This window comes from Saimiri boliviensis, chromosome 5 (genome assembly GCF_048565385.1).
Source record: "Saimiri boliviensis isolate mSaiBol1 chromosome 5, mSaiBol1.pri, whole genome shotgun sequence".
Lineage (NCBI taxonomy): Eukaryota > Metazoa > Chordata > Mammalia > Primates > Cebidae > Saimiri > Saimiri boliviensis.
The window spans coordinates 51,943,739-51,969,815 of NC_133453.1; the positions used below are offsets into that span (position 1 = coordinate 51,943,739).

Sequence of the window (26,077 nt, forward strand, 5' to 3'; positions counted from 1 at the left end):
TTTCTTATACGATAAAGCTGAGAATTCTGTTGAAGGAGGTTTATAAATTTTCAAGTCTCAGTGACAACAATGTCCTTTGAGATGTGGAACAATTAGAAAAACACTATGTGGCATCTTATGTAATATTTTCTCAGGATACTTGTTGACTAGGATATGTGGGGCTGCTTATTAAATGTCCTTCTCTTCTCTCAGTCTCACCTGTTCCGCCATGGCTACTTAGGGACATTGCTAGTTCTTCCTGGATTTGTTGATTAGGACATCTTTAATATACATTGTCACTGCAAAATTCTACCTGGAGTCAACACTAACTCCACATCTTTAACTGGTAGATATATCCCAGCTTTTAAAGATAGTTGTTATACCATTACCAGCTTTTGATTTGGGACATAAGTTCACATTATCCAAGCAAAGTAAAGGCAAGCTACTAAACATCAACACTGAAGGCACACTGCCATAAAATATTATTTTTAGGCCAGGCGCAGTGACTCATGCCTGTAATCCCAGCACTTTGGGAGGCCGACGTATGTGGATCAGCTGATGTCAGGAGTTTAAGACCAACCCGGCCAACATGATGAAACCCCGTCTCTACTAAAAATACAAAAATCAGCCAAGCATGGTAGCAGGTGCCTGTAATCCCAGCTACTCTGGAGGTTGAGGAAGGAGAACCACTTGAACCTGGGAGAAGGAGGTTTCAGTGAGGCAAGATTGCACCATTGCACTCCAGCCTGGGTGACAAGAGCAATACTCCGTCTCAAAAAAAAATGTATATATATATATATATATATATATATATATATATAATTTTTTAAATGACATATTATATCTTAGAAAAATATGAACAAGATGCCATATTTTAAAAACAATTTTTATACATACTTATCATTAAAAATGTTTTCTTGATATGATCACATTTGCTCAATAGTTCATTTTTAATAGAACGAAGCTATGTCTGTGATAAAACTATGCATGCTTTGATCTCCATCAATCTACTGACAACATGACAGAGTCAATACACTTGTAATTTATTTAAAGGGCTTTCCCTACCTTTAGTTTCCTTACAGCATCTCTCACAACTTCTGTTCCTTTTGGCTGTTCCACTTCTGTACTGCCAAGAAACTGAAAAGGGTCATTTGTGAGTCACAGGCTTTACTGCATTATATATCACTGAATCATGTTAAACTGTAAGAGTGCATAATAGAATGGTTTAATATAATGTAAACTCATATATTAAATATAAATATTATTTAGATTATATGAAAATATAACTATACTACTTTATAATTTATACTTCCTGTTAATCAAAGATTTTTTTTTAAAACTTTTTTTTCTAAATATTTTACTTGAAGATTTTTACTGGAAAGAAAACTAAAGTTATTTTATTAGGCCCAAGGGAACAATGTTGATCTCAACAGTTAACATTTAGTAAACTTATTAAGTAATTAAAAATTATTTTTCCTTCAAAGCATGTAATTGTATTTTGTTACTATATTTAATATCAATAGTATATTTCACAGTTCATAATTTCAAGTAAATATTTTTCTTTGTTTTCCACTTATGAGACTCATCTAACATGTAGAATTTAAAATACAAGTGTCTTTTAATAGCCAATATATACAAATAAGTAAAGCTATAGGTAGACTAAAGAAATAAAACATACATGATCTACAATTTTACTGTTTTAAATAACCCTGAAGGTAGTCAGTAGGTGATACGGTTTGGCTGTGTCCCCAGCAAATCTCATCTTGAATTGTAGCTCCTATAATTCCATGTGTTATGGGAGGAACCTGATGGGAAGTAATTGAATCACAAGGGTGGGTCTTTCCCAGGCTGTTCTTATGATAGTAGGAGATCTGATGGTTTTATAAAGGGAAGTTCCCCTACATAAGTTCTCTTGCCTGCTGCCATGAAAGACATGACTTTGCTCTTCCTTCATCTTCTACCATGATTGTAAGTTTGCTGAGGCCTCCCCAGCCCTGTGGAACTGTGAGTCAATTAAACCTCTTTTTTTTTTTTTTTTTTTTTAATAAATTAGTCAGTCTCAGGTATGCCTCAGGTATTAGCAGCATGAGAACAGACTAATACAGTAAGTGTGTTTAGTTAAAACCTGACCAATACATAAACTGAAAAAAGTTTCATAATAATTATCACACTGTAATGAAATCTCTACCTTGGAGAGACATAATACCTCCTAAACAGAAGTCTAACATCATTAAATGTACAATACCAAGTAGAACTGAAATATAGAGGTTTTATTTTAGAAAACATTGCTATAGACAGAGCAAATCAACATTAAATTCATGAAGTATATGTAATTTTCCAAAGCCCTTTTTTTTTTTTTTGCTCTTGTAACATACCACCAATTGTAAGACCAAGAGATTCATGAATTAATCATTTCTCCTATGTATGGACATAGGTGTCAATATGTGTTTGTAAACTTTACGTAAAGATACCATAAGCGGAATCTTTTTCATTTATTAACTTACAGAATAGAAGGGAAAAAATAGTAAAGTCATACTATCTCTTATTCCTTCCTTCATTTTTGAACAACAACAACAAAAAAACAGCCATTAAAGAAATTAGAGTTTTGATTTTCTAAATCAGCTTTCTGCACAACTGGCATGAGAATTACCTAGGGAGCTGGTTAAAATAAAAAAAAAATACATGTTCCTTTGTCAAATAAATCAGAATCTTTAGAGGTAGGGTAAGGGAATTATATTTCTAGAAGCATTGCAAGTGACTCCTTGTACTGAAGTCCAATGAACAGGGTTACAAACAGTTAACAGGCCATGTGGATAGCGGAAGGTAGGTACCAAGGTGAACTGAAAATACAGGCTATAACTGCTATTTCATTTCTGATTAACTCATGGAGGATAGAGAGTAAAGCACTACTGTACTGAGGAAAGGAGAAGTTTCACTTTTCAGATTCTGTAAGGTACAACAGTTCCTTTTTCTTTTTTTTTTTTTTTTTTTTTTTTGGAGACGGGCATTTTTCTCTGTTGCCAGGCTGGATTGCTGTGGTACAATCTCCTTTCAACTGCAACTTCCAACTCATTGGTTCAAGTGATTCTCCTGCCTCTATCTCCCTAGTAGCTGGGATTATAGGCATGCGCCACCACACCCAACTAATTTCTGTATTTTTAATAGAGACAGGATTTCACCATGTTGGCCAGGATGGTCTTGATCTGACCTCGTGATCTGCCTGCCTCAGTCTCACAAAGTGCTGGGATTAGAGGCCTGAGCCACCACACCCAGCCAACAGTTCCTTTTTCTAATATGCTTGAACTATACCAAACTAACAGGCCTTGGATAAGATATCAACAGGCTTTCAGTTTGCCCCACTGTGACCTCAAGTTGTTGGTTGACCAGGCATGCATAAAAGACCAAAGCGAATGAGAAATTTTAAGCTGAAAAGGAAATGAAATCCTGCTACCAAGATTGGCAGACAGCCACATCTATTCCTGACACCAATGGCCCTGTCACATTTCTCCAGTTTTGGATGAGTGTTTTCAACCTTGATTGCATGACGGAATCACAGGGGGCACTTTAGCCAGGTGCAGTGGTTAGAAAACCTACAGGCAATAGTTAGTTCCAGCTACTCAGGTGTTTGAGGCAAGAGATCTGTTCAAGCCCAGAGTTTGAAGCCAGCCTGAGCAACGCAATGAGATCCCGTCTCAATTAAAAGAGAGAGATAATGAATCACACTGGAAGCTGGAAACTTACCAATGCCCGCAAGTCTGATTTGACTAGTCTAGGGCAGAATCAGGACAACATCTATATATTTTAAAACTCCCTAAGTGATATTAATGTGCCACCAAGTTTGAAAAGCACCACATCAGATCATCCAGAAAGTCAGAAGAGTTCAAATAACTGAAGGGAATTTAACATAATAGTAGCTATTTAGTTCTGAATACATCCCTGGGGTAAACTGTTCTCAACTTATCTGAATTTATCATATCACTGAGGGATTCATGATTAGTGGGTGGTCTAGGATTAGCAGGAGCAGAGAAGCAAAGGCGGATCCTTTATACGTAAGTAATTCTTGAACTAGAAGAAGGCAGGGTCAATAATAGACTGTAAGTGTTACTGGCAATATTTCTGGAGGAATATTCATACTTCAGCAGAAATGTCATGAGTCAAAAGCATTATATGCAAATAAAGCCATAGGGGAAAAGTATGGAAGAACTCCAAGTATGTTCAAAATGAATAAACCTCTCACTGCGCTCCCAGGAACCTTTTAACATGTTTCTTTCACACTCGCTTTAATTAAATCCTTTGAGTAATGCAACACTGGGAGAAGCCTTGAGTAATGATGGGAATTAAATTAAAATATATCTTAATATGGAGTTTGCTATTTAACCCAACTTTTTCTTATGCAATATTAAAAAACCTATATGACAATCATTTTAAAACTAAAAAATAGTTTATTCCTTATAATACATTTTGTATTTTTTAAATTATAAAATATCATGATACACAGATTAAATAATTCATATTTAAATGCATTTCTTATGCCTATTTAAAATATTTATAAAACTCTTAGATATAAAGTAGCATGCTAGAACAAACTCTAAATTTAGAGGCTGAAGATGTTAGAAAAGTCCCCCAATTTCTGCCTTGTCTTACTCTTTTTAAAGATAAGGATAATAATGGTGTTCTCTCCTTATAAAATCATTCTGAAGAGCAATTGCAATAAGTGATGAAAAAAAGGAAATCTCTTTAAACTGCAAGGTGTTTATGAGGGATTGCCATTCCTTTATCAAATTATTGTGAGGGGAAGATACTAGGGTTTAGTGGACACAGCTGGTGCCTGCTCAGTTCTCCTGGGATCCACTTTATCAACTCAGACATTCACCTTCCAGCTTCCACATGCTTTGCTGGTAATGATTCACACTCAAGACCTCCAGAGTATTCCCTTTGGGCAATGAAGTCAAAGTCACCTTGCCAGTATTGAGAGCTAGAAGCATATGGGAGTTTTTTTTTTTTTTATCCCCCATACTCACACCGCCCATCATCACACTCTTTAGCCAACGACTGACTTGGCTTCTTTGTTTGGAGGTTAGGTAAGCACTAAGTATAATGTTATGATGCAGAGTTTACCATGGAATTAGGCTAATGCTGAGGCTTCAGCTGATATGTATTCTTCCTTCATTTCTTCTTCTTGACGGCTCTGCTGTTCCTAGTCATTTACTGATTTTTTGGGGGAGTACTCCCTTAATAAATCATATGCACTTAAATCTTTTGCCTTGGGGTCTAGTTCTGGGAAACACTTGCCTAAGACACTGGGTAAAGACTTACATGCTTATGTTCCAGGGACATATAGTCTGGTGTATAAACCCATAAATCACTGTCCTAAGTGCCATCGAAAGGCTCATACAGAGGAAACAAACTTTGATTTTTATCTTTTCCACTCTGCCTGATTCCTGGAGGATGAAACAAAAAATGGAATAATGCCCTGACCAGAGAATTAATATACCCTATTCCAACAGAAGAGTTGTTAACTAGCTGAAGAATTAGGCTTGGGAGCTCTAGGCTGCAAAATGCTAGGCATGGCTGGGAGCAGAAGTGAGGCACCGAACTGACAAAGATACTAAGCAGAAGTCCACATGCAGAATTGAAAGACCCGTAGACTCCTTTCTCAGCTTGGCTCTCAGGATACTAGCTGCTAATCTTATAAGTCTCCAAGCAAAATAATTTTTCCCTGGAGAAAACAGCCCAAGAAAAACAAGACAACCTATGCTGATAGTTAAAACTTCCAAGTGAAATAGGTGGGTCACCTGATCAGTCAGTGGATGACAAGCCCTGCTCAAATACACAGAGCAGCCAGTTGGCTTTTGAGTGACTCAGTCTCAAACATCAAAACACAGCAAATATGTGACTATATTAGAGAAAAGTCTCTCACATGAAAAGTAGAGGAAAGGCAAGAAGAAAAAAGATGGCTAATACTCTACAATCAATATAAATATACTGCATTCATAATAAAAACAACATGCTAGAAAAAGTAGTGCATATAGAACGAAAGAGAGTTGACACTTAAAAACATGACTCAGGCAATTAAAAATAATAATACTAAAAGACAAAGTTGGAAAAAATTACAAGAAGTAATTATTAAATGCTTACTGTTTTTCAGGTCGTATTTTAGGAGCTAAGGATATAGCAGAGAGGTAATACATTTGTTAATTAGCAAGATTTAACCATTCTACAATGTATCATATGAAATAAAAACATATAATGTTATCTGTTAATTAAAATACATAATGTTAATGTTTATTAAATGCACTGAAAAAACATTTCCCTACCCTAATGGAACTTACAACGTAGTGGGTGAGCCAAACAATATTAATAGGAATAAGTGAATTATAAGGTACTTTAGAAGTACTCCAGAGAGATAGCAGGAATGAAGGGTGGAAGTCAGAGTGTGTGATTGTGTCTGTCTGTTTTCTGTGTTATACCGTCTTAAATACGATGTTGAGAGGAGATGTCACAGATAAGGTGAAATGTAAAACAATCAGAAAGGTGGATATTTGGGGAATCGCAGGCCATGGAAAGGAAACAGAAAGTACAAAAGCCAGATATTTAAAAGAAGACACAAAATAGAACAGTTGGAGAATTGGTGTGGAATAGTGTTTTTAGGAATTTGGTCCCAGGACTGGTAGCATCAACTGCCATAACTGGGAAACTGTCAAAAATACAAATTCTACTCAATCAGAAACTAGGAATGAGGCCCAGCGATCATTTTAACATCTACAGGTGATTCTGACGCATGCCTAAAGGCGAGAACCTGTTTTAGGAAAGCCAACATTAAACCAAATAGAGTCCTAGAAATAAAGAAGAGGAAAAACTAAAAGAAAGAATGCTATCGACCACTTTCCCAGAACAAAAGTATGAATTTTCAGATTAAGAAACTCAATGTTGCCGGGCGCGGTGGCTCAAGCCTGTAATCCCAGCACTTTGGGAGGCGGAGGTGGGTGGATCACGAGGTCAAGAGATCGAGACCATCCTGGTCAACATGGTGAAACCCCGTCTCTACTAAAAATACAAAAAATTAGCTGGGCGTGGTGGCGCATGCCTGTAATCCCAGCAACTCAGGAGGCTGAGGCGGGAGAATTGCCTGAACCCAGGAGGCGGAGGTTGCGGTGAGCCGAGATCGCGCCATTGCACTCCAGCCTGGGTAAACAAGAGCGAGACCCTGTCTCAAAAAAAAAAAAACAAAAAAAAAAAAAAAAAAAAAAAGAAAAAGAAACTCAATGTTATACCATATTAATGAGTGAAAACAAATATATGAGCACAAATAGGCTTATCATCAAAATATTAGAGATTTTTTTAAAAAGATCATAAAAGATTCCAGAGAGAAACAAACAACAAAAAAATAAAACAAAATGAAACCCAGGAATATGAATGACATCAGACTTCTTCACATCAGTAGTAAAGGAAAAAAATAACTTTAATTCTGAAGGAAATGATCATTTTGAACCAAGTTTCCAGGATATGAGGAAAGAAAAATTCATACTGAGATGTGCAAAGGCTCAAAAAATGGCCCTGCCATGTCCCAGTTCTCAGTAAGAAAAGAAGGAACTAAAATAAAACAGAGAGAGTAATGAGCCCAGGAAACAGGGCAGAGATGTCAGGAGGGTGTTGATGGCCACTACAAATATGACAAATAAAAGCACAGCAGTACAACAGTTTATCCAGCACAGAACAAAATGACAAAAGACAGGAAAGCAGGATGCAGTTGCTTCCATGAGTGGGACTTAGGAGAAGAGCTAGAGAAGATTTTGGTTTTTAGTTTTTTATTATAAATCTTCGGGAAATATTTGACTATCTTAAATTAACATAGACTATTTTGATAAAATCAAAATGAAATTAAGCCCCCAGATGATAACATGTTAATTTTGCATATGTTCATTTATTCCCTAAAATATTTTTGAGTATTTACTATCAGTCTAGCATTTACTAAGTGCCAGGCATAGATCAGATAAAAATGTCCCTGTATTCATGGAGTTTATCCTAATGAGTGTGTGTGTGTGTGTGTGTGTGTGTCTGTCTGTGTGTGTCTGTGTCTGTGTGTGTGTCTATATCCATTGTCTCTGTTTATGTCTAGATCACAGACACACATATTATATTTTAATCACACAGATGAACTGGGCAGATTGTGGGTAATATTTAAGATAGAGTCATCAGTTCTTTCTAAAAAGGTGACATATTAATAAGATGCAAGGAAGAAATGAAACATACACTCAAGCATATCGAGGTTAACATGACTCTGACGTGTTCACTAGAGATACCAGAGTCAACAAATGAGTATACAATGCTGGATCCTGGGGAAGATTTATGAAGAGAACATGTGGATTAGGGATATCCTGGCACTTAGGTCACAATGAAAGGCTGAGAGATTGAAAAGAGTGCAAGAATTATGGATCCTTGTGTAGCTGCCATATTTCAGAGGGAGATGGAAGAGAATAATGCTGCAAAGGGGAATAAGATGACTGTTCAAGAAATTGGCAGGGGAAATCATGCAAGCAAGACATCAGTGCTCCTAAATAGGGTTGCTAGATCTAGCAAATAAAACTACAGGATGTCACTGCTGGTGGTAATGTAAAGTGGTATAGCCAATCTGAAAAGAATTTTTTTGGTAGTTTCCTTTCAAACTAGACAGGGACTTACCATAAGATGCAGCAACTGCACTCTTGAGTATTTACTTCAGAGAAATGAACACTAACGTTCAAGCAAATGTCCTGTAATGATGGTCATAGTAGCTCTTTGTAGTAGCTCAGTCAGAAGCAACCTAATTGTCCTGCAATGAGTGAATGCTTAAACAAACAATGGTACACCTATACTGTGGAATACTTCTAAAATGGAAATAAATGAATTATTGATAAACAGAACAAGTTAGATAAATCAAAAGGAAATTTTGCTAAATATAAAAAGCTAATCTCAAAAAGTTTATTTTCTTTTACTATTTACCTAAAAAAGAAATACAGAAATATTTAATCAACAGTCTCTTAAAAATGAGACACTGGGGGGCCGGGCGCGGTGGCTCAAGCCTGTAATCCCAGCACTTTGGGAGGCCGAGGTGGGTGGATCACGAGGTCAAGAGATCGAGACCATCCTGGCCAACATGGTGAAACCCCGTCTCTACTAAAAATACAAAAAAATTAGCTGGGCGTGGTAGCTCGTGCCTGTAATCCCAGCTACTCAGGAGGCTGAGGCAGGAGAATTGCCTGAACCCAGGAGGCGGAGGTTGCGGTGAGCCGAGATTGAACCATTGCACTCCAGCCTGGGTAACAAGAGCGAAACTCCGTCTAAAAAAAAAAAAAAAAAAAAAAGAGACACTGGTATATTCAACATTATTTAAAGTTGTGTAAAAATACTCATCTTTATGTTTTGCAACTTGATGTCTTAATTCCTCCATATGAGAAAACAAAACAAATTAACAAAGAGCGTAATGTTTTATACTATTTTGCTTCATACAATTAGATTCAGCATGCTATTTTTCAAAGAGCAAAAGAAAAGAAGTTATGTATTCTCTGGCAAGTGATAATTGTTCCTGCATTTTTTCTTCCTTAAAGTGTTCAGGGTTTTGTTTATCCTTTTTTTCTGTACAATAAGTCTCCACTTAATGGCATCAATAGGTTCTTTGAAACTTCAGTTTTTAGCCAAAGGACATAAAAAACCAATTTTACCACAGGCTAACTGATGTAAACAGGAGTTAATTTCCTATAGCATATTTCTGGTCACAAAAATATCACCAAACTTCTAAATAAAGATCCAAATGCTTCTAATATTAAACATCGAAATAAATGTCAGCTATACATACATTTAAGAAAAATTAATAAAAACAAGTAAGATAATTATTTACTCAATTATATTAGCTCAGGGTTCAGGTGGCAGGAGCCTCTCCTGGTAGCTCAGGGGACAAAGCTGGAACCAGCCCTAGACAGATCGCCACCTCGTGGCAGAGTGCACTCAACACACCCACACTCAGGAGACCTTTTAGACAGATCAATTCACAAACCTGTGCATCTGAGGATATTGGAGGAAACAGGAGTACCCAGAGAAAACCCACTCAGATATGGAAAGAACCTGAGAACCTCACACAGACAGTAGCCCCGCTGGGAACTGATTTTTTTTTTTTCTCATCAACCGTATAACCAATAACATGGAATAAAACAACACTAAATGAAACAGTTATTCAAGGCCCTGCTGCAGATCCAAATTTTTGGTAAAATTTTTTTAAAGAAATAGTACATAGAATTTACATAAGTAGAAGTGTGTGTTTTGCACAATTGTATGCTTGTGCCTAGAAAGTGCAACAAGGTTTTACTGTTTATTTATAAATAAAAACTTTAATTTTAATATTAATACATTTCACTAAGAAAAATGAGAAAACTCCATAAAAATGTATCAATGAAAATAAACATTAACTTTTACCTCATAGCCAAGAAGTGACTTTGTTTAAAATACTCCATATTATTTATGTTAAAATAAAAGTGATTTACGTTAAAATTTACGTTAAATTTATGTTAAAATAAAAGTGATTGGCCAGTGACAATATTAGACAAACTTAACGAAGAAATCCTCATCAATTACTTGATTTGGCATTATTGTGTGAATATGCAGGTATATCTACAAGTGCATGTATCTATATATATACAGAACTTTCAGATTAAAACATTGAATATGACTCCTAAGAAAAATGAACAGATAAGAAAGATATAAAACACAGACGGGAAATTTAGAATATTAGATTATAAAAAGTAAGATGTAGTCATTGATCTAAAAATGTTTTGTGTATTATTAGTATAAAAAAACAAAAGGTATAACAACACGGCATAGATTTTGTCAGATTTTACAAACTTTTAAACGTCTTTTTTTAAATCTACAAAGATTTTGATAAATACAGAACAAATTTCTGATACTATAGACATAATTTTATATTCCATATAAATACTGCACCCCATATATCTCACCACTGAATATATTTGAATATTTATTGTTTAGGCAGATGTACTCAAAACAGTCATTTTACAGGCTGCAGTCTGCTGAAATTAAACAGATAGAAATGTTAGCAAACTTGCTACTATATATAAAATATTTACCTTGGTGGCTCTTAAAAATGCTAGTAAGGTATTTTGTATTTGGTTAATATTTTCCAAAATTTCTATAACTATTTTTCAAATAAGTAAAATGAAGCAGACTTCTCTTTTAAGCTAATTTACACAAGTTATGTCTGTATTCATTTCTTCCATTCCTTCACTGTATTATATTATACCTACCTTAAGCATTTTACAATGATGTGTGAAAGTTTGAGAATTCCACACTCGTTATCAAATATTTAAAATGGAATATTTTTTCACTTGAAAGGCTGACTAGTTGTTTATGACTTGCTTCTTTGCCAGTAGAGAGCAGTATTGGACATCATATGGACTAATTTATAATCTCTGCTTTCCTTCCTCAAATGCTTTAGAATCACTCTATAAATAATGTAGAATTTTTTAAAAGATACCAGAAAAATAAAAATTAAATAAACAGCTAAAGAGTTTCTAAGTCTAACTGCTATGAAATTTGACAGTAGTTAACACACAAAGGACATCATTTATAACAAAAATGTCTGGAATACACATTTTATGCATATAATTTTATATGTAATTTTATGCAGATAATATGTTCTCTCTACAGAATTATTTTAAAATATTAAGGGAAAAACTTCCTACTTTTTGGAATATAAAAGTTTTATCTTGCTCCAAGATTAATAAATATTGGTGACAAAACAATGAATATTCTAATTATTTTTTTAAAAAGCATATGTATCTTTGTAACAAATGTTGCTGAGCCTATAATATGATGGGACTAAATTTTCTTTGAAGCAATTTGACTCCATATGTGCAAAAAAAAAAAAATGTATTTAAGCCTTTTAGCTATTCAACTGTACCCAGCAGATAAGCTATACAGGAGTAAGCCAATTTAATTTTATAGCCTTTATTTGGCTGACTTGCTATGGCCCCATTGCCAAGCAATACAGGAAAAGCTATTTTTAAAAAGCACATCATAATAGTCATTTGCTAAAGCAGGGTCAGAATCAATTGGACTTCAACTTATTAATCAAAACTGTAATCCTGAAGAAAACTAAAATAGATCCACCAACAAAAGGTTATACTTTAAATTTTAAATTAAATACTTCAAAAAGTTTATCCTTTAACGAAGAACAAGGAAGTTTGGATAGAAAATTTTTTAAATATGGGCTGAGTATTAAGAAGTCTACATTTTATGTTTTATTTAATATTTGTTTCTCATTTTATAACAATTCTGTATTAAATCATATTTGTTCTTGTTTTATATGGATATGGGGTATATTATTTTCATAATCTCTTGTTTTCAAATACAATTTCCATGTTTAAGTCCAAATAAATCTACTTGCTATAAACAGGAGTGTTCATTGTTCAGGAGGCTCCCCCACCAAGTTGATACCATGTGGTCACGCTAAGAAGCAGCGAATTTTTTTCCTTTCTATGGAGACCCTCCCATAGTCAAACATCCTTCACATCTGAAGAGTGAGACAGGTGGAGTAAATAGGGCATTTACCTATATGGTTATCAGCAGAAGTGTTATAAAAATATAAATAAGCATCAACTTGTATAGAAAACCAAAAGCATGGGGTTTGGAGTCAGACAAGCTTCACAATCCATTTCTCACTAGAGAACCACATGATTATAAAACACATGGACTGTGGAAATATTCTCATGTAACTTCCATTATTTTATATATGTGAAAACTGAGGATCGAACTGAGGATAATATTGCTTATTTAGGCCACGTCCATTTAGCTAGTTAAGATTTATGTTATATACTGTTTCTATTGTGAGAGGGGTTTAAAAACTAAGGTAGTCAAAAGAATATTCCATGTACTCTACAGTCAGATAAAACGAATTTCCGAATACTGATTCTACTATTTTACTCTACCTTTCATAGCCTCACTTTCCTCATTCATAAAATAGGAAAAAACTCAGTGTTCTCATGAGAATTAAATGAGAAAACACAACCAGCAACTGTCACAGAATGAATATTCAATGGATTTATGCTTAGAAATAAAAATGAAATAATAGCCACATCAAGCAAATAAAAAGAGCCAATCCACCCACAATGAACTGCAAAGTAAGCAAGAATAAAGACCCTATTTTAAGCTACTAGGAATGGGTTTCACTTCTTGAGGCAGCTAGAATCCTTACCAACACATATGCAAGTTTTTTTTTTTTTTTTCCTTAAAATCATGTTGGTTACTTTCACACATTTATCCTTCTGAATTCCTACTGTAATTTAATTTATTTGCAATTCTCATTACAGTTTAATCAGATTTATATATAACATGAGACAAGTGAAATTTTTAGGATATCTACACGTATAATATGTCTCTGTGAGGGTCTTTTAAGTAAGCGTTTATTCTGTTTTTTAGTGAAGCTGAGTATACTTCATGCTAAATATGTTCTTAGTTGTTTTATAATTTTTGATAAGTTAGATTATTTTTCAGTTCTACCTAAAAGAATATACTGCTATAGAAGGAACATTTACTCAGTATGAAGTCAGATTACCAAATTCTTTAAGCCCAGTATTATTATTATTATTTTTTAATTTAAGTGTCCTGGAATCTGATTATTAACAAAAAGAAATATATCTTTCCCTTTCCAATATGGTTATTTTTTTTGATCATCAAATTAATTAAAAAGCAATGTTGCATAACAGTAATAATAAGCATCTATATCTCATTCTTCATTTTCATGTAACTTAAGTTTTGACTGTACAACACGCTGATCATTGTTTCACTTCATATTTAAACTTGCACAAAATAATCTTCCTAAATCTGCTTATGTTCCTGAACTCTAAATATATTTATTTGCAGAAATCCCTGATGCTTCAAGTACCCTCTGAGCTCTCTTGAGCTGAATTTATCTCTTATTTTACCTTTTGGAGAGGATTCTTTAAATGCTCTAGCACCCCTCATCTTTCAGGGCTTATCATTCACAGGACTTCTCTGAGACACTGGATTATCATTGTCATTACCATTATCATCATTAGTATGATTTCTATGTCCTAATTCACTTCAAAAATATTTATTGTGCATAGTGTTCTATGCACATCCGGTTCTGTTTCAGACATGAGGATAGAGCATTGAACAAAATAGACCCAAATCCTTGACCTACTAATGTTGCTGCAGGCTACACCTGCATCTTTAGGGTACCTTATTTTCCTCACAAGTTCGTTCACTCCATTCTACCCAAACTTATTTTGGTTTTGTTTGAGAACAAACCAAATCAACTGCAACAGAAAGGTTTCAAATATACAACAATTGCCATAGCGTAGTTTTCTGGCTGTGATTATTGCTTGTTTTGACCTCTTAAACAATTTTTAAGAAAATGTCCTCCCATGCTGCAAGCAGAACTTCTTTTCCATATTTGAATATCACAGAAAATGAGTGATCATATTAAGGGAGTCTGTTACTCAAACTGCTGTCCTCATTTTTTTTAGAAAAGGAGAAAAATCTACTCTTCAGATCTTGATAGGTGGCGCATAGTTCTTTTGAGTGAAAAATGAGTGTGGGCTAATGATACTCCCGAAATGCAGATTTATCGATTTCTTTTAACAGACTTTCTGTCAATGATTAATACGGTCTGACTACCTCCGCAAAGCATTGCTGTATGCAGAACTGTCATTAGTGTGCTATGAAGGTCAAAGCAAAGAAGGCTAGATCCTGTTTTACCTTCCAGGTTTAAAGATTCAAAAGCAAGGAACGGTAAAGAAAATAAACGGTAGCAAAAAACACTCTGAGCTGGAACAGACTGAGACAAGCTTCGTGTCAGTGGCCTCCTACAGAGGCACTAGTGAGAGCAGGCTCTGCACCACAGTAGAGCTTCTTTTATTCCACAGCTGTTTACTGAAGACCTACTGCGTACCAGACACTGTTCCAGATACTTGAAGAGAAAGTGATGAACAGAAAACTCAAAGATCCCTGTAGGTGTGGCTTAGTGGAACTATGCAAATAAGCTTCAGAGTGACAGTCACATGGACTTAAGCTTTGTATTCTGGCTCTGACGCTTGCTACGTCTATGAATGTTAGTATCACCGAACTGCAGCTTACTCTTTTGTAAAATGCAGATAAATACTCCTTGTACTTATAAGTGGGCTGTGAGAAAAAATTGTGTTGGTAAAGTGTTGACACATAGCAGGCACTAAATAAGTATTTGCTTCCAAAAGCAAATTGTGTCAAATGATGTGTCCAGGTGTGTATTATTTGGTTCCAGATCCCAAGGTAATGCTAGAATATCAGGGTTTGTGGCTTTTATTCTTTTCAAGAAGGGCCATTTTTTCTTATTATTTTATAAAGCCAACATAATTCTATTAGTAGGCTGAAAGGAATCTGCTGGGAAGCTGGCAACTTTGGCTCACTAAATTACAGATGGGACCACAGGAACATCAAGCATCCAAATATGGTGGGGTCCTGACAATGACCACAGTGGAATACGGAAAAGGAGTGCCACACTCTGCCTTAATAGAATCAGTTGGGTCCATCTCACTTTAATCAGTCTGCAATCAGATATAGATATGAGGTGATCAGCTGTTTCAGCAGCTAATAAACAGCCTAATTCTCTCCTCCCCTTTAGTAAAAGTGAGTAATTATTCTGCTTCCACTCTCACAAGTCACGCTTTTGATATAATTAGGCCAATCTTATTATACACTTCTAAATTCAGTTTCGTGATTTTGTTTACTTTTTAAGTCCATGTTTTTTAAAGATAATTTGATTTCATCTTCTCAACACTTGAAGTCAATTATCACTAATTAGTGCTATTTAGTAAAGTGATGTAATACTTTACTGTAATGTTTAATTAGTTTTGTTTGAACCTTACCATATCCTGATTTTATTTGATTTTCCTTGGCCTTTAAAAAAATCAGTGGTAGCATATTCCTGGATAACTTCTGAGAGTATTTTTCAGCTGCCCTTTTAAAGTTCTAATGCTGGTATTATTATAGATCTTTATGTTTTTATTGAAACCGTTCTGAAAATTTAATAGCCCGACTAGTAACTATAATTCTAAATTATATAAAAACTTCCCTTTATATATACAGAACTATATTGCAGTATATCACTTTTTTTCAAAAAGAACTATACATATCTATTTTTCATGATATATCTGATTAATATATCAAATATTCAAGCGTGGCATTTTCAGACTACAGAACTGGTATTTAAAATGAACCTTGACTCTGTGCACTTCCATTTATTAATTGAAATATGAACTGTGCTCCTAATGGTTACATAGGAATAGTAATTAATGAACTATGCGCTTTCATTTATTATTATGTCTGAAGATTAGAGTAAATCATTTACTCTTAACATAATTTTAGTTGAAGCATTTTGTGACATGCCACTTCAGTTCCTTAATAATAATGCAAAATACAAAATATGTATACTGACTCAATTCTGAGATTAATTTGATTGTTTTCATTCAAATTGATACATGCTATTAAAATACACAAATAAGTGATGTATGGGCAAGAACGTGGCATGATAATAGCATGAGAGTCATGGTACTTATTACATCTCATTTCAGGGCTAACCTGAAATTTAGGGCTAACAAATTTCAAAATTGTATTTGTCCATAGAAATTGTGGCTACTGCTCGTTACATGCAAAATAAAGAAAACACATGGTATTCTCTTTGCTCCAAAAACACACGCTTTTAGTGAATACTCAAGTGGAAACATCTGCACAAAACCAGGGAGCATCACTCTGTAAAGCCCAATATATTCTACAATGCGTTTTTCCTAGAGACTCTGAGAGTTACTGCCACTTAATCATGATTAACTCTTTATCTGAAGATAGATAGCATTTCATAAAGCAGATAAGTTTGGGGAAAGGCCTTTTTAAAGTCCTTGATGACATCCCATTGGAGCTGGAGAGGCCTCAGTTACTAGAACTCCATCTGTCAATCTATGCCAATAGAAGTCCTGCCAGCAGGCTGCAGGAAAGAGTGTAAAGTGAGTGGATGGTCTGGCAAAAACCTAGGGCAAATGCAGGGAGAGAAAAAGTAACTTCCTCTTCTCTCAGCAGTCTTAGCCTCTCCACAGAAAGTACTTCTGGTTTGCTGCTGTAAAAACACTTCCTTGGAGAAGTTCAGGTTGTGGTTGGTTCTTCCCCACACTGATTGAGTGTTCAATTTGTTATTAGGATAGTAAATTTACCAATTTATTATATAAGCTATGGGGAAAATACAAATCTTCATGTAAACACTGAAGTTAAGGCGTGTACTTTTGTAAACTGTGATTGTCCTCAAAGACTATTTACTGAATAACAAGGTCAAACTTTACTCTGCATAGTGATGTAGAATTTAAGGGGAATCTGCAGAATTATGGAGATTAAGATTTCAATCTTGGCTCAGCTCTTTCTAAATTATTTTGTTATATCTACTTTGTATCTCAAGTCTGTTACTCTTTTAAAAAACAGTAGTGATATTTCTGAGATATTTGTCAGAATTTCTTAAGTAATGAGACAATGGAGTTTAGCCCAGTACTTAGGATGTGATAAATTAGTATTTAATAGACTTGTCTCACTTATTCAAGTGGGAGAACTAAAACTATTTTATAAATAAAAGCCAAAGAGTATCCCTAAAATTAAATTGTTCCATACTAAATAATCCAGGTAGATTATAGAAAACAACTATCACTAATTAGTTTCTGGCTTTTATCTACTGATTTGAAATTATATAAATGCAAACGAGAAAGAAAATATATTTATCACGCTAGTTCTCTCAATAGTTTTAATGTCCCATTGTAACTCCAGGAATTTAGTGAAAATCTTAAATTTAATGGGGATTGTAAAATGAATATATTATCAAGTATACTTATGGCACTATTTAAAAGACAAAAGGAGTATATAAATAGGGCACTACTTATCAAATGTTAGAGGTTAAAATTTGCAGGAAATATCACACTAAAACTTTATTAGGTGCTAATTATGTTGCATATATTCTTCTAGAAACTTCTTTTCTAAATTTAATAAAGTAAATTCTGATAGGGTACTATGATTATATATGTGTTAAGTGGTTTAAGTGCCCTATGTGGATGTGTTGTGATCTCATTAATAAGGTCATGAAGTTGGTCAACTATAAGGTAAAAAAGAGGTACGTCTGAGGTAATCACAGAGGCACATTTGTTCAGTGACTATAAATTGGTTAAAGTCTGAAACTTGCCTTGTTAAATGATCCAGTTTATGAAGGTCAAGGCATAGCATTCAAGAAATATATCATATAAATTATTTCAATGTCTTTAATTTACATATCTCCAATTCAATAGACAGATAGAGTTTACAGCAAATCATTTAACTTCTTGGTTGTGATTTTCCATATGAATAGGACTGTGCATTGATAATTCTATTATTAGTCCAGAACAGCATATCTTGACTCAATAGACCAAGGACTTGGAATGCTGTGTTTATTTGCTTGAGAACATTTTTCGACAAGGAAATAAGTATCTCAGAAGAGTACTGAATGTGTGATTCTATATTTTTATAGGATACTATATATTAGAATTTGCCGTTGCATATTGTAATATGTACATTCTATTCTATATTGTATATTATAATATGCTTCATAGTATAGAGTAATTTGGGAAAGAACTATGAACCAAGAGTTACAAAATTAAAACAATGGAGTGACTCAGGATTGTAGATAACTTCAACATAGAGAGGAAGGGTGGCAGAGTTTGATAATATGAAATTCAAGGCTGGAAAATTTTAGGGAGGAGAAAGGGCAAACACTTATTAACCTGTTATATCAGGCACTATAGGACAACTGTAGAAAGAAAATATCTACCATTTCAGAGGCTACCAGGGATTTAGTGTCCTCATGAGAGAATTGGTTTTTATTTGGAGCAAGAAGCAGCAGCAAGGTTCAGAAGAGAGGTTTAAGACAACGGTATTTTGCTGATGATTGATCTGGAATTCCCAGTGGTTCCTTCTTCAGATAAAATTTAATTTCATTGATTAAATAAATTATTCTACTACCCCCCAAAGTTTATTTAAGGTAGCTTATAACTACTCATGAAGTACAGAAAGAGAAAATATATTAGCAAAATAAGCAAAAAACGGACAAAAAAAAAAAAAAAAAACCAATCAAGATGTAAGAGTAGAAACAGGTTTGCAGTCAAAAGCCATATAATTTTATAAATTTGCTAGAGGTCAGTCAGAAAGTAGTCTATGACAATTTAACAGAAGCATAAAGTAAAATAACAAACAAACAAAAAACCAATTAATTTATGATTCACTGTTGATTAGGTGCAATAAAAATAAAGTTGTTTCATGTATATGATGGAACTTTGATTTGCAGCTGGATTAATAAGTGATTTCACTAACAAAAGTGTTTGATAGTTCACTAAATTTCAAATAGCCCACTGGATATTTGTTTTATTGTTACAATAGCTATGAGTATGAAAAACAGTGTCACAATTATTAACCATCATTATCTCTGCTATTGCTAAGTACTTTGCAGAAATACCTATCACTCTCTGTCAAAATGGGATAAAGAAATAACTATCTTTGCCTTTACATTCTGATCTACATAGTTCTTTGTCTAAATAACTTTCTTTATAATTGTTATAACAACATTTAATTTATAAAACCGTGAAATAATTCTTAGGCTTGAAATACACATCAAAGGCATTGTAGGTGTAAATATACCACATAGGCAACTCAAGCCCTGCTTTAAAAATGGTTCTCCTTAGCACAGTTCCTACTTCCAGTAAACTGCCAAGCTTTTGAAAGTCCCAATGAATTTCTAGTCATGTTTTCAAAATTGAAAATATATGAATCATGACATCTTGTCAGTTTTATTTTTCAGACAATCCATTCTTTTTAGAGCTTTCTCAGCTCTGTGTTATTAATGTTGGAAGTCAGAAGTCATGACATTTCCTTCTACTGTACAGAATAGTGACAGCTGAATTATTTCTGCTACTTAGCTCTCCAAAGTATCAATGTTAGCATTACTTTTGAGATATTCTGAATTAAGATATTCTGAATTAAGAAGTACTGAATTAAGGAATGGTAATTATCAGGGAAAAATGTATTGTGCAGATTAAGATCAGCATTTTAAAAAGAATTGTCAAGGCTTTGTTTTTCTAAGTATTTCTTAATGTAAAATTAAATCCAAAGAGTTAGGATACAGGTAGGTATTCTTAGAATTAATTTTCATGTGTATGTGTTACTTAGGTTTTCAATATACAGTATTATCAAGATAAAAAAGATAGTAGCATTACTAGTTCAGGGATTCATACGACATTAACAGGGCAATAGTACTCTCTGTCATTTATAAGATTTGGTGTGTGTTACATGCAAAGTCCATGACAGTCATGTTCGTGTCTAGTAATTGGTGCAAGAAAAGGAGACTGTTATGGTTTAAATCAGTGGTGTCCAATCTTTTGGCCTCCCTGGACCACACTGGAAGAAGATTTGTCTTGGGCCACACATAAAATACACTAACTGGTATGGTTTGGTTCTCTGTCCCGACCCAAATCTTATCTCAAGTTATAATCTCCATTAGTAAAGGGAGAAACCTTGTGCGAGGTGATTGGATCATAGGAGTGTTTTCCTCCATGTTGTTCTCATGATAGTAAGTGAGTTCTCACAAGATCTGATGGTTTAAAAGTGTTTGGCCATTCCTCCTTAGCGCTCTCTCTCTCTCTCTCTCTCTCTCTCTCTCTCTCTCTCTCTCTCTCTCTCACTCTCTTCCTGCCACCTTGTGGAAAAGGTGGTTGCTTCCCCTTTGCTTTCTGCTGTGATTGTAAGTTTCCTGAGGTCTCTCCATCCATATAGAACTGTGAGCCAATTAAACCTCTTTCTTTATAAATTACCCAGTCTCAGGTAGTCCTTTATATCCGGGTAAAAATGGACTAATACACTAAGACTAAGGACAGTTGATGAGCTAAAAAAAATCCAAAGAAATCTCATAATGTTTTCAGAAAGTTTAATAACTTGTATCGGGTCACATGTGGCCAGTGGTCTGCAGGTTGAACAAGCTTGGTTTAAATATTGTACCCCCTCAAAGATTCATGTTGAAATGTAATCTCCAGAGCAACAGTATTAAAAGGTAAGACCTTTAGGAAATGATTAGGCTATGGATTATGTCCTTATGCAAAGTCTTGAGGAACTAGCTAGAACTTTTTTTTACTCATCTGTCCTTTATACCATGTGAGGACACAGCATTTGTCCTTCCTGGAAGGCACAGAGTTCAAGATGCCATCTTGGGAGCAGAGACGGGACCCTTACCAGACACAGAACTTGCCAATGCCTTGATCTTTGACCTCCCAGCTTCCAGAGTTGTGAGAAATAAATTTTTGTTCTTTATAAATTATCCAGGCTCAGGTTTTTGTTATAGAAGCACTAACTGACTAAGACTTCCTAGGAAAACTCCTTTAGTAATTGAAACACTCAGAGATTAAATTAAATTATTGCATAATTTTATAAATAGCATAGAAAATATAAAGAAGGAGATGATTTCTAACATGTATTTGTCATCTCCTCTGTGCCACACATTGTGGAAGCTGTTTTCAAATATGTCCCTTCAAGTAAACTAGAAATAGGAGGTCTCAAAAAATATCAATCTATAGGTTTATAGATTGAAAGAAGACAATTTTAACCTTTAGTAATATAATTAAAATCCAGAAGTGGGTATTGCTACATAAATTATAGACATTACTTTAGAAGGAAAATAAATAATTTACTCTAGAATATTCCAATAGCACTAAGAATGAACATGAAATAGTATCTCTTTATTAAAACTAAATCCAGGCTCAAGAATGAATCTTGATAAGTTAGACAATAAGTATTCTAAAATGTACAGATAATATTTCCTTAAGAATTTCTTCACCAGTCATAGAGTAAATTATGACAAATTACAGCCTATGGGAAACCCCCCTTCCATGGATATCAAATGTAGCGCTCTCCCTTTCTATCCCTCTTCTTACTAGAACTGCCCTAGTCTTATAAACATCTATTCCATCTTACTATTATTCTTCCTCCACAATTGCCTCTTACTTTGCCAAGGCTACCTATTTACTGTAATTCTAATAGAGCATTAATATGTGCTATCTTTGAAGTCAGTAAAAATGATTAACAAATATACTTTAAAAAAATATATGTTAAGGGACTAAAAAAATAAACAATATGGTTCTGAAAATCCTGATGCAACAGAGGTAAAAACACAAAAAGTGTTCAAGGTTGGGAATGTCAGACTGGGAGAGGAGGGAGGACACCCTGCCTGCCTCATATGTTTTGGAAGAAGATAGTGACAACAGGATACTTGTTGTTTTCTGTTTTGGCAATTTTCAGGAATAAATTGCTAGAAACTACTCATCAGAACAGCAGGAGTATATCAAGGAGTGAGACACAGGGGCATCTTTTTTCTAATAGAACAGAACCAACATCATGTAGTTCTATATGGCTTGTATGTCAGTAGGACCAAGAGTCTTCAATCCCTTTACTCTTCTTGACAATTTTTCAACCTACTGTAAGACACAGAAACATCTTTACAGGAGACATTCTCTACTTAAATAAAAACAAAGGGCTTAGAGGTCTCTTACCTGGTGTCATGCTACAGTGATTAGAAGTTCATACTCTAAAATCATGCTGCCATCTGTACTTGAGTGTTATGCTAATAACAAACTGTCACTTCTGGCAAAGTGTGTGTGTTAGTCCATTTTCCCACTGCTATAAAGAACTATCTGAGACTGAGTAATTTATAAAGAAAAGAGGTTTACCCATTTACAGTCCCACATGGCAGGAAGGCCTGAGGAAACTTACAATTATGGCAGAAGGCAAAAGTCTTACTTACATAGAGGAAAGAGAAAGAGGCAGAGAAAGAGGGAAGTGCCACACTTTTGAGCCATCAGATCTCATGAGAACTCACTATCATGAGAACAGCATGGAGGAAACTGCCCCCATAATCCAATCCCCTCCCACCAGGTCCCTTGACGTGGTGATTTAAAATTCCACATGAGATTTAGGTGAGGACACAGAGCCAAACCAGGTAAGTTAGTAATTTTTCTTAGGTTCAATTGTATTATTCATAAAATGAGGCCATAACAGTAACTAACATAGGTAAGTATATATAGGATAATTATAAGTGCAGTACTTATTTCATAGAACTGTCATGAACATAAAGACAGAATAGATGCCTGACAAGTTTTAAGCAGCCAACAGTGCTAGCAGGATTGAGGGTTGATAAGTCAGCACAAACCAACGATCAATCTCTAACCTTTACCCAATTTGACAGAACATGGCTGGTAAGAAGATATAAATTAAGGGAAGAGAATGTGGGAAAGACAAGGGATCCCATTTGGAGTATCAAGAGCCAAGAGAGGAAGAGAGAGAACTGTTAGGACATACTATATAATTTTGACTCCAAGTTTTGTTAATCATAGATGGACATTCAAAACATCTTGGTGATGTCTGTGCTATGCAAACATGTCAAGAACAGCTTAAGAGAAACATTTCTATATCATTGGAAACCGGTATTTATTTTAGCAGAGTCGACTTATTATAAGACCTTTGTTCACAAAAGCTTTATTTCTAGGTATCACCAGTGCAAAAGATTATTCAGATCCTACAATTTTCTTTTTACTCTCCTAAATCATCATCTTTGGGCAATTTAAGAAAACTGAAACTAAAGCCACCCACTTTTGTGGCTTATCATTAGCTTCCTATAAACGAGGTAGACATTATTGATTAATACATGCTTCATCTGTTTATTTTGCTATTTGCATCCTCCAATAGAAAGAAAGTAACCTTATATTTCCCAGTGTTTCTCGAGTACACTGCAGTCAAAATGCAAGTTTCCAGGCTCATTCTAGACCTACCAAATCAAAATGAATAAACAGAAAATCTGTATTTTTAACAAGCACGCCAATTTAAGATGCACTGATTCATCCTAAATAAATCCAAATAAGAATAATTCTGCATATTCAATGAGAATATTGCTCTGTGACATACGACCCAAAGTATTGAAATATCTCTTAATCTGGCCAAGGATACTTAGTTGGCCTTAGTTGCTAAAATGATTATCTGTATTAGGATAGTGCAGAAAGGGACTGAATATATATTTTTCAAAAGCATGTGGCAATAGAGTATCAGGTAGCAGCATTCTATGGATTAAGAGCCAGTCATTCCTGGAAATAGCTTTCTCTTTTACATATACTTCAATGCAGAAGGTTGATTTAATGTAAAATTCAAAATAATAGTTGTATCATAATAATAAAAATACTACCTCTATCTTTATATGTTTTAACATATGTAAAATAGACTACATATTCTTCTACTCTTACATTTCTGAAACTAGGGAAGACAGAGTAAAGAAGTAAAATATTCTATTTCAAATAATTTAAAATTTGAAAAAAACATTACTTGCATAGAAGAACAGGTTTTACTTTTTATATGGAGTGACCTTATACAAGTAATTTATGCACTTGGAGGTTGTATTCTTATTATAAAATGTAATAATTTCTGACTACAGTGGAATGTAAAAGCATAAACAAATGTAAGGTAGTAATATTTGGCAGAGACATCACAGTTTGTAAAGGTATAGAGGCCACTACTCTAAATGACGCATGTAATTTCTCTAGTTCTCAGGGGATGGGTTTTTGATGTTTGTGATGACTTTTTAGATATTTTACCATGAGGCAGGATGAGGTACCTGCACAATATAATATTGATGATCTTTGATATTAAGCATTCAAAAGGAACTTGCTTAGTATTCAGAAAAAAATCCAGGTTTCTCTTTTCTCAGGTTTCAAGAGAATTACTTCTGTGAAAGATGCTTTGTCAACATGATGACAGCTAGATTAAAAGTTGTTACCATTTGTTCCCCAGTCTGCAAGATACAGTAAATTCAGAGTTCTTATATATACGCACATTTGTATGTGTGTATATATAATATGTATACACACACACACAGCACATACATATATGAATTAATTTTTATAAATTTTAACTTCAGACATTGATTAAAATCCTTGGATAAAAGAGAAACTAGAACAAAAGGAAGAGAATATCTAATTTGACACCATGTGGTAGAAAGAAGTCATAATGAAATTTCTAATGCAAACTCCTTTTCCGCGTAAAGCCAAATTTCACCTGATCATGTGTAAGCTGCTTTCTTTAGAAAAATATTATTTTAATTTATAAATAATAATTGTATATATTCATGGAGTACATAGTGATGCTTTTAATATAGTGATCAGATCAGGGTAATTCACATATCCATCATCTCAAACACTTTTCATTTCTTTGTGTTGGGAACGTTCAATATCCTTCTAGCATTGGAAACTACATAATAGACTATTGTTATTTATAGTCATCCTAGAGTGCTATAGAACATCAGATGCCTTTCTTAAATGAGAAAACATCTTTTCCTCTGAGGATGGTGAAACTTAAAAGCAACAATTTGTTTTAACATCAGTGCACAGCATAAAACATATTTTAAAACACGTTTTTGGTTTATTTTCCTATTTATAACTGATTCTGACAGAGCTCTTAAAATTCATCTTTTAATTGTTTAGTGTTTATTGAGTGATCACAAAATAACTATGCTCTATATTTTGGGCTTTTAATTATTTCTTGGATATTTCCAACCTGGATGTTCTATAGAATCTGAAATTCAACATCTAGAACTAAGAGCTACCTCTGACCCAGTACCAAATCTGTCACCCAGGAATGCAACTGAAGTAGTATTCTGTTAATTCTTTATCTATTTTACTTACATACACTACAGCTACACTGAACTTATAACCTTTCTAAAACGTGCCGTGTTCTGGTATGTCTCTGGGATGCTGAGAATGCTGTTACCTCTGACTGTAATGGCCACCTCACCTGAAATGCTAAGATAATTTCTACTGGCTTTTTGCATGCATTAGGAAATCTTTCTTCATCCTTACCATGGATGCTCCTTAGTACAAGTCAAGGTGCCAATGTGTGAGATAGTAAGCCAGCTCTATGGATATCTCTGGAATGTGTGGAAATCTGGCATTAATCTTAGGCCAGGGTAAGA

The 26,077-nt window shown here is 34.3% G+C and overlaps 1 protein-coding gene across 13 annotated transcripts in view; it reads right to left on the bottom strand.

Annotated features, from left to right (window-relative positions):
- The window catches only part of GULP1 (GULP PTB domain containing engulfment adaptor 1), a 286,180-nt gene that overhangs the window by 59,422 nt on the left and 200,681 nt on the right, over positions 1-26,077 (bottom strand). For all 13 annotated transcript variants that reach the window (XM_003940837.4, XM_010351580.3, XM_074399371.1 and 10 more), the window contains one exon: positions 1,045-1,116. In XM_003940837.4, coding sequence (XP_003940886.1) covers positions 1,045-1,116 — 72 coding nt within the window. The remainder of the gene's footprint in view (positions 1-1,044; positions 1,117-26,077) is intronic.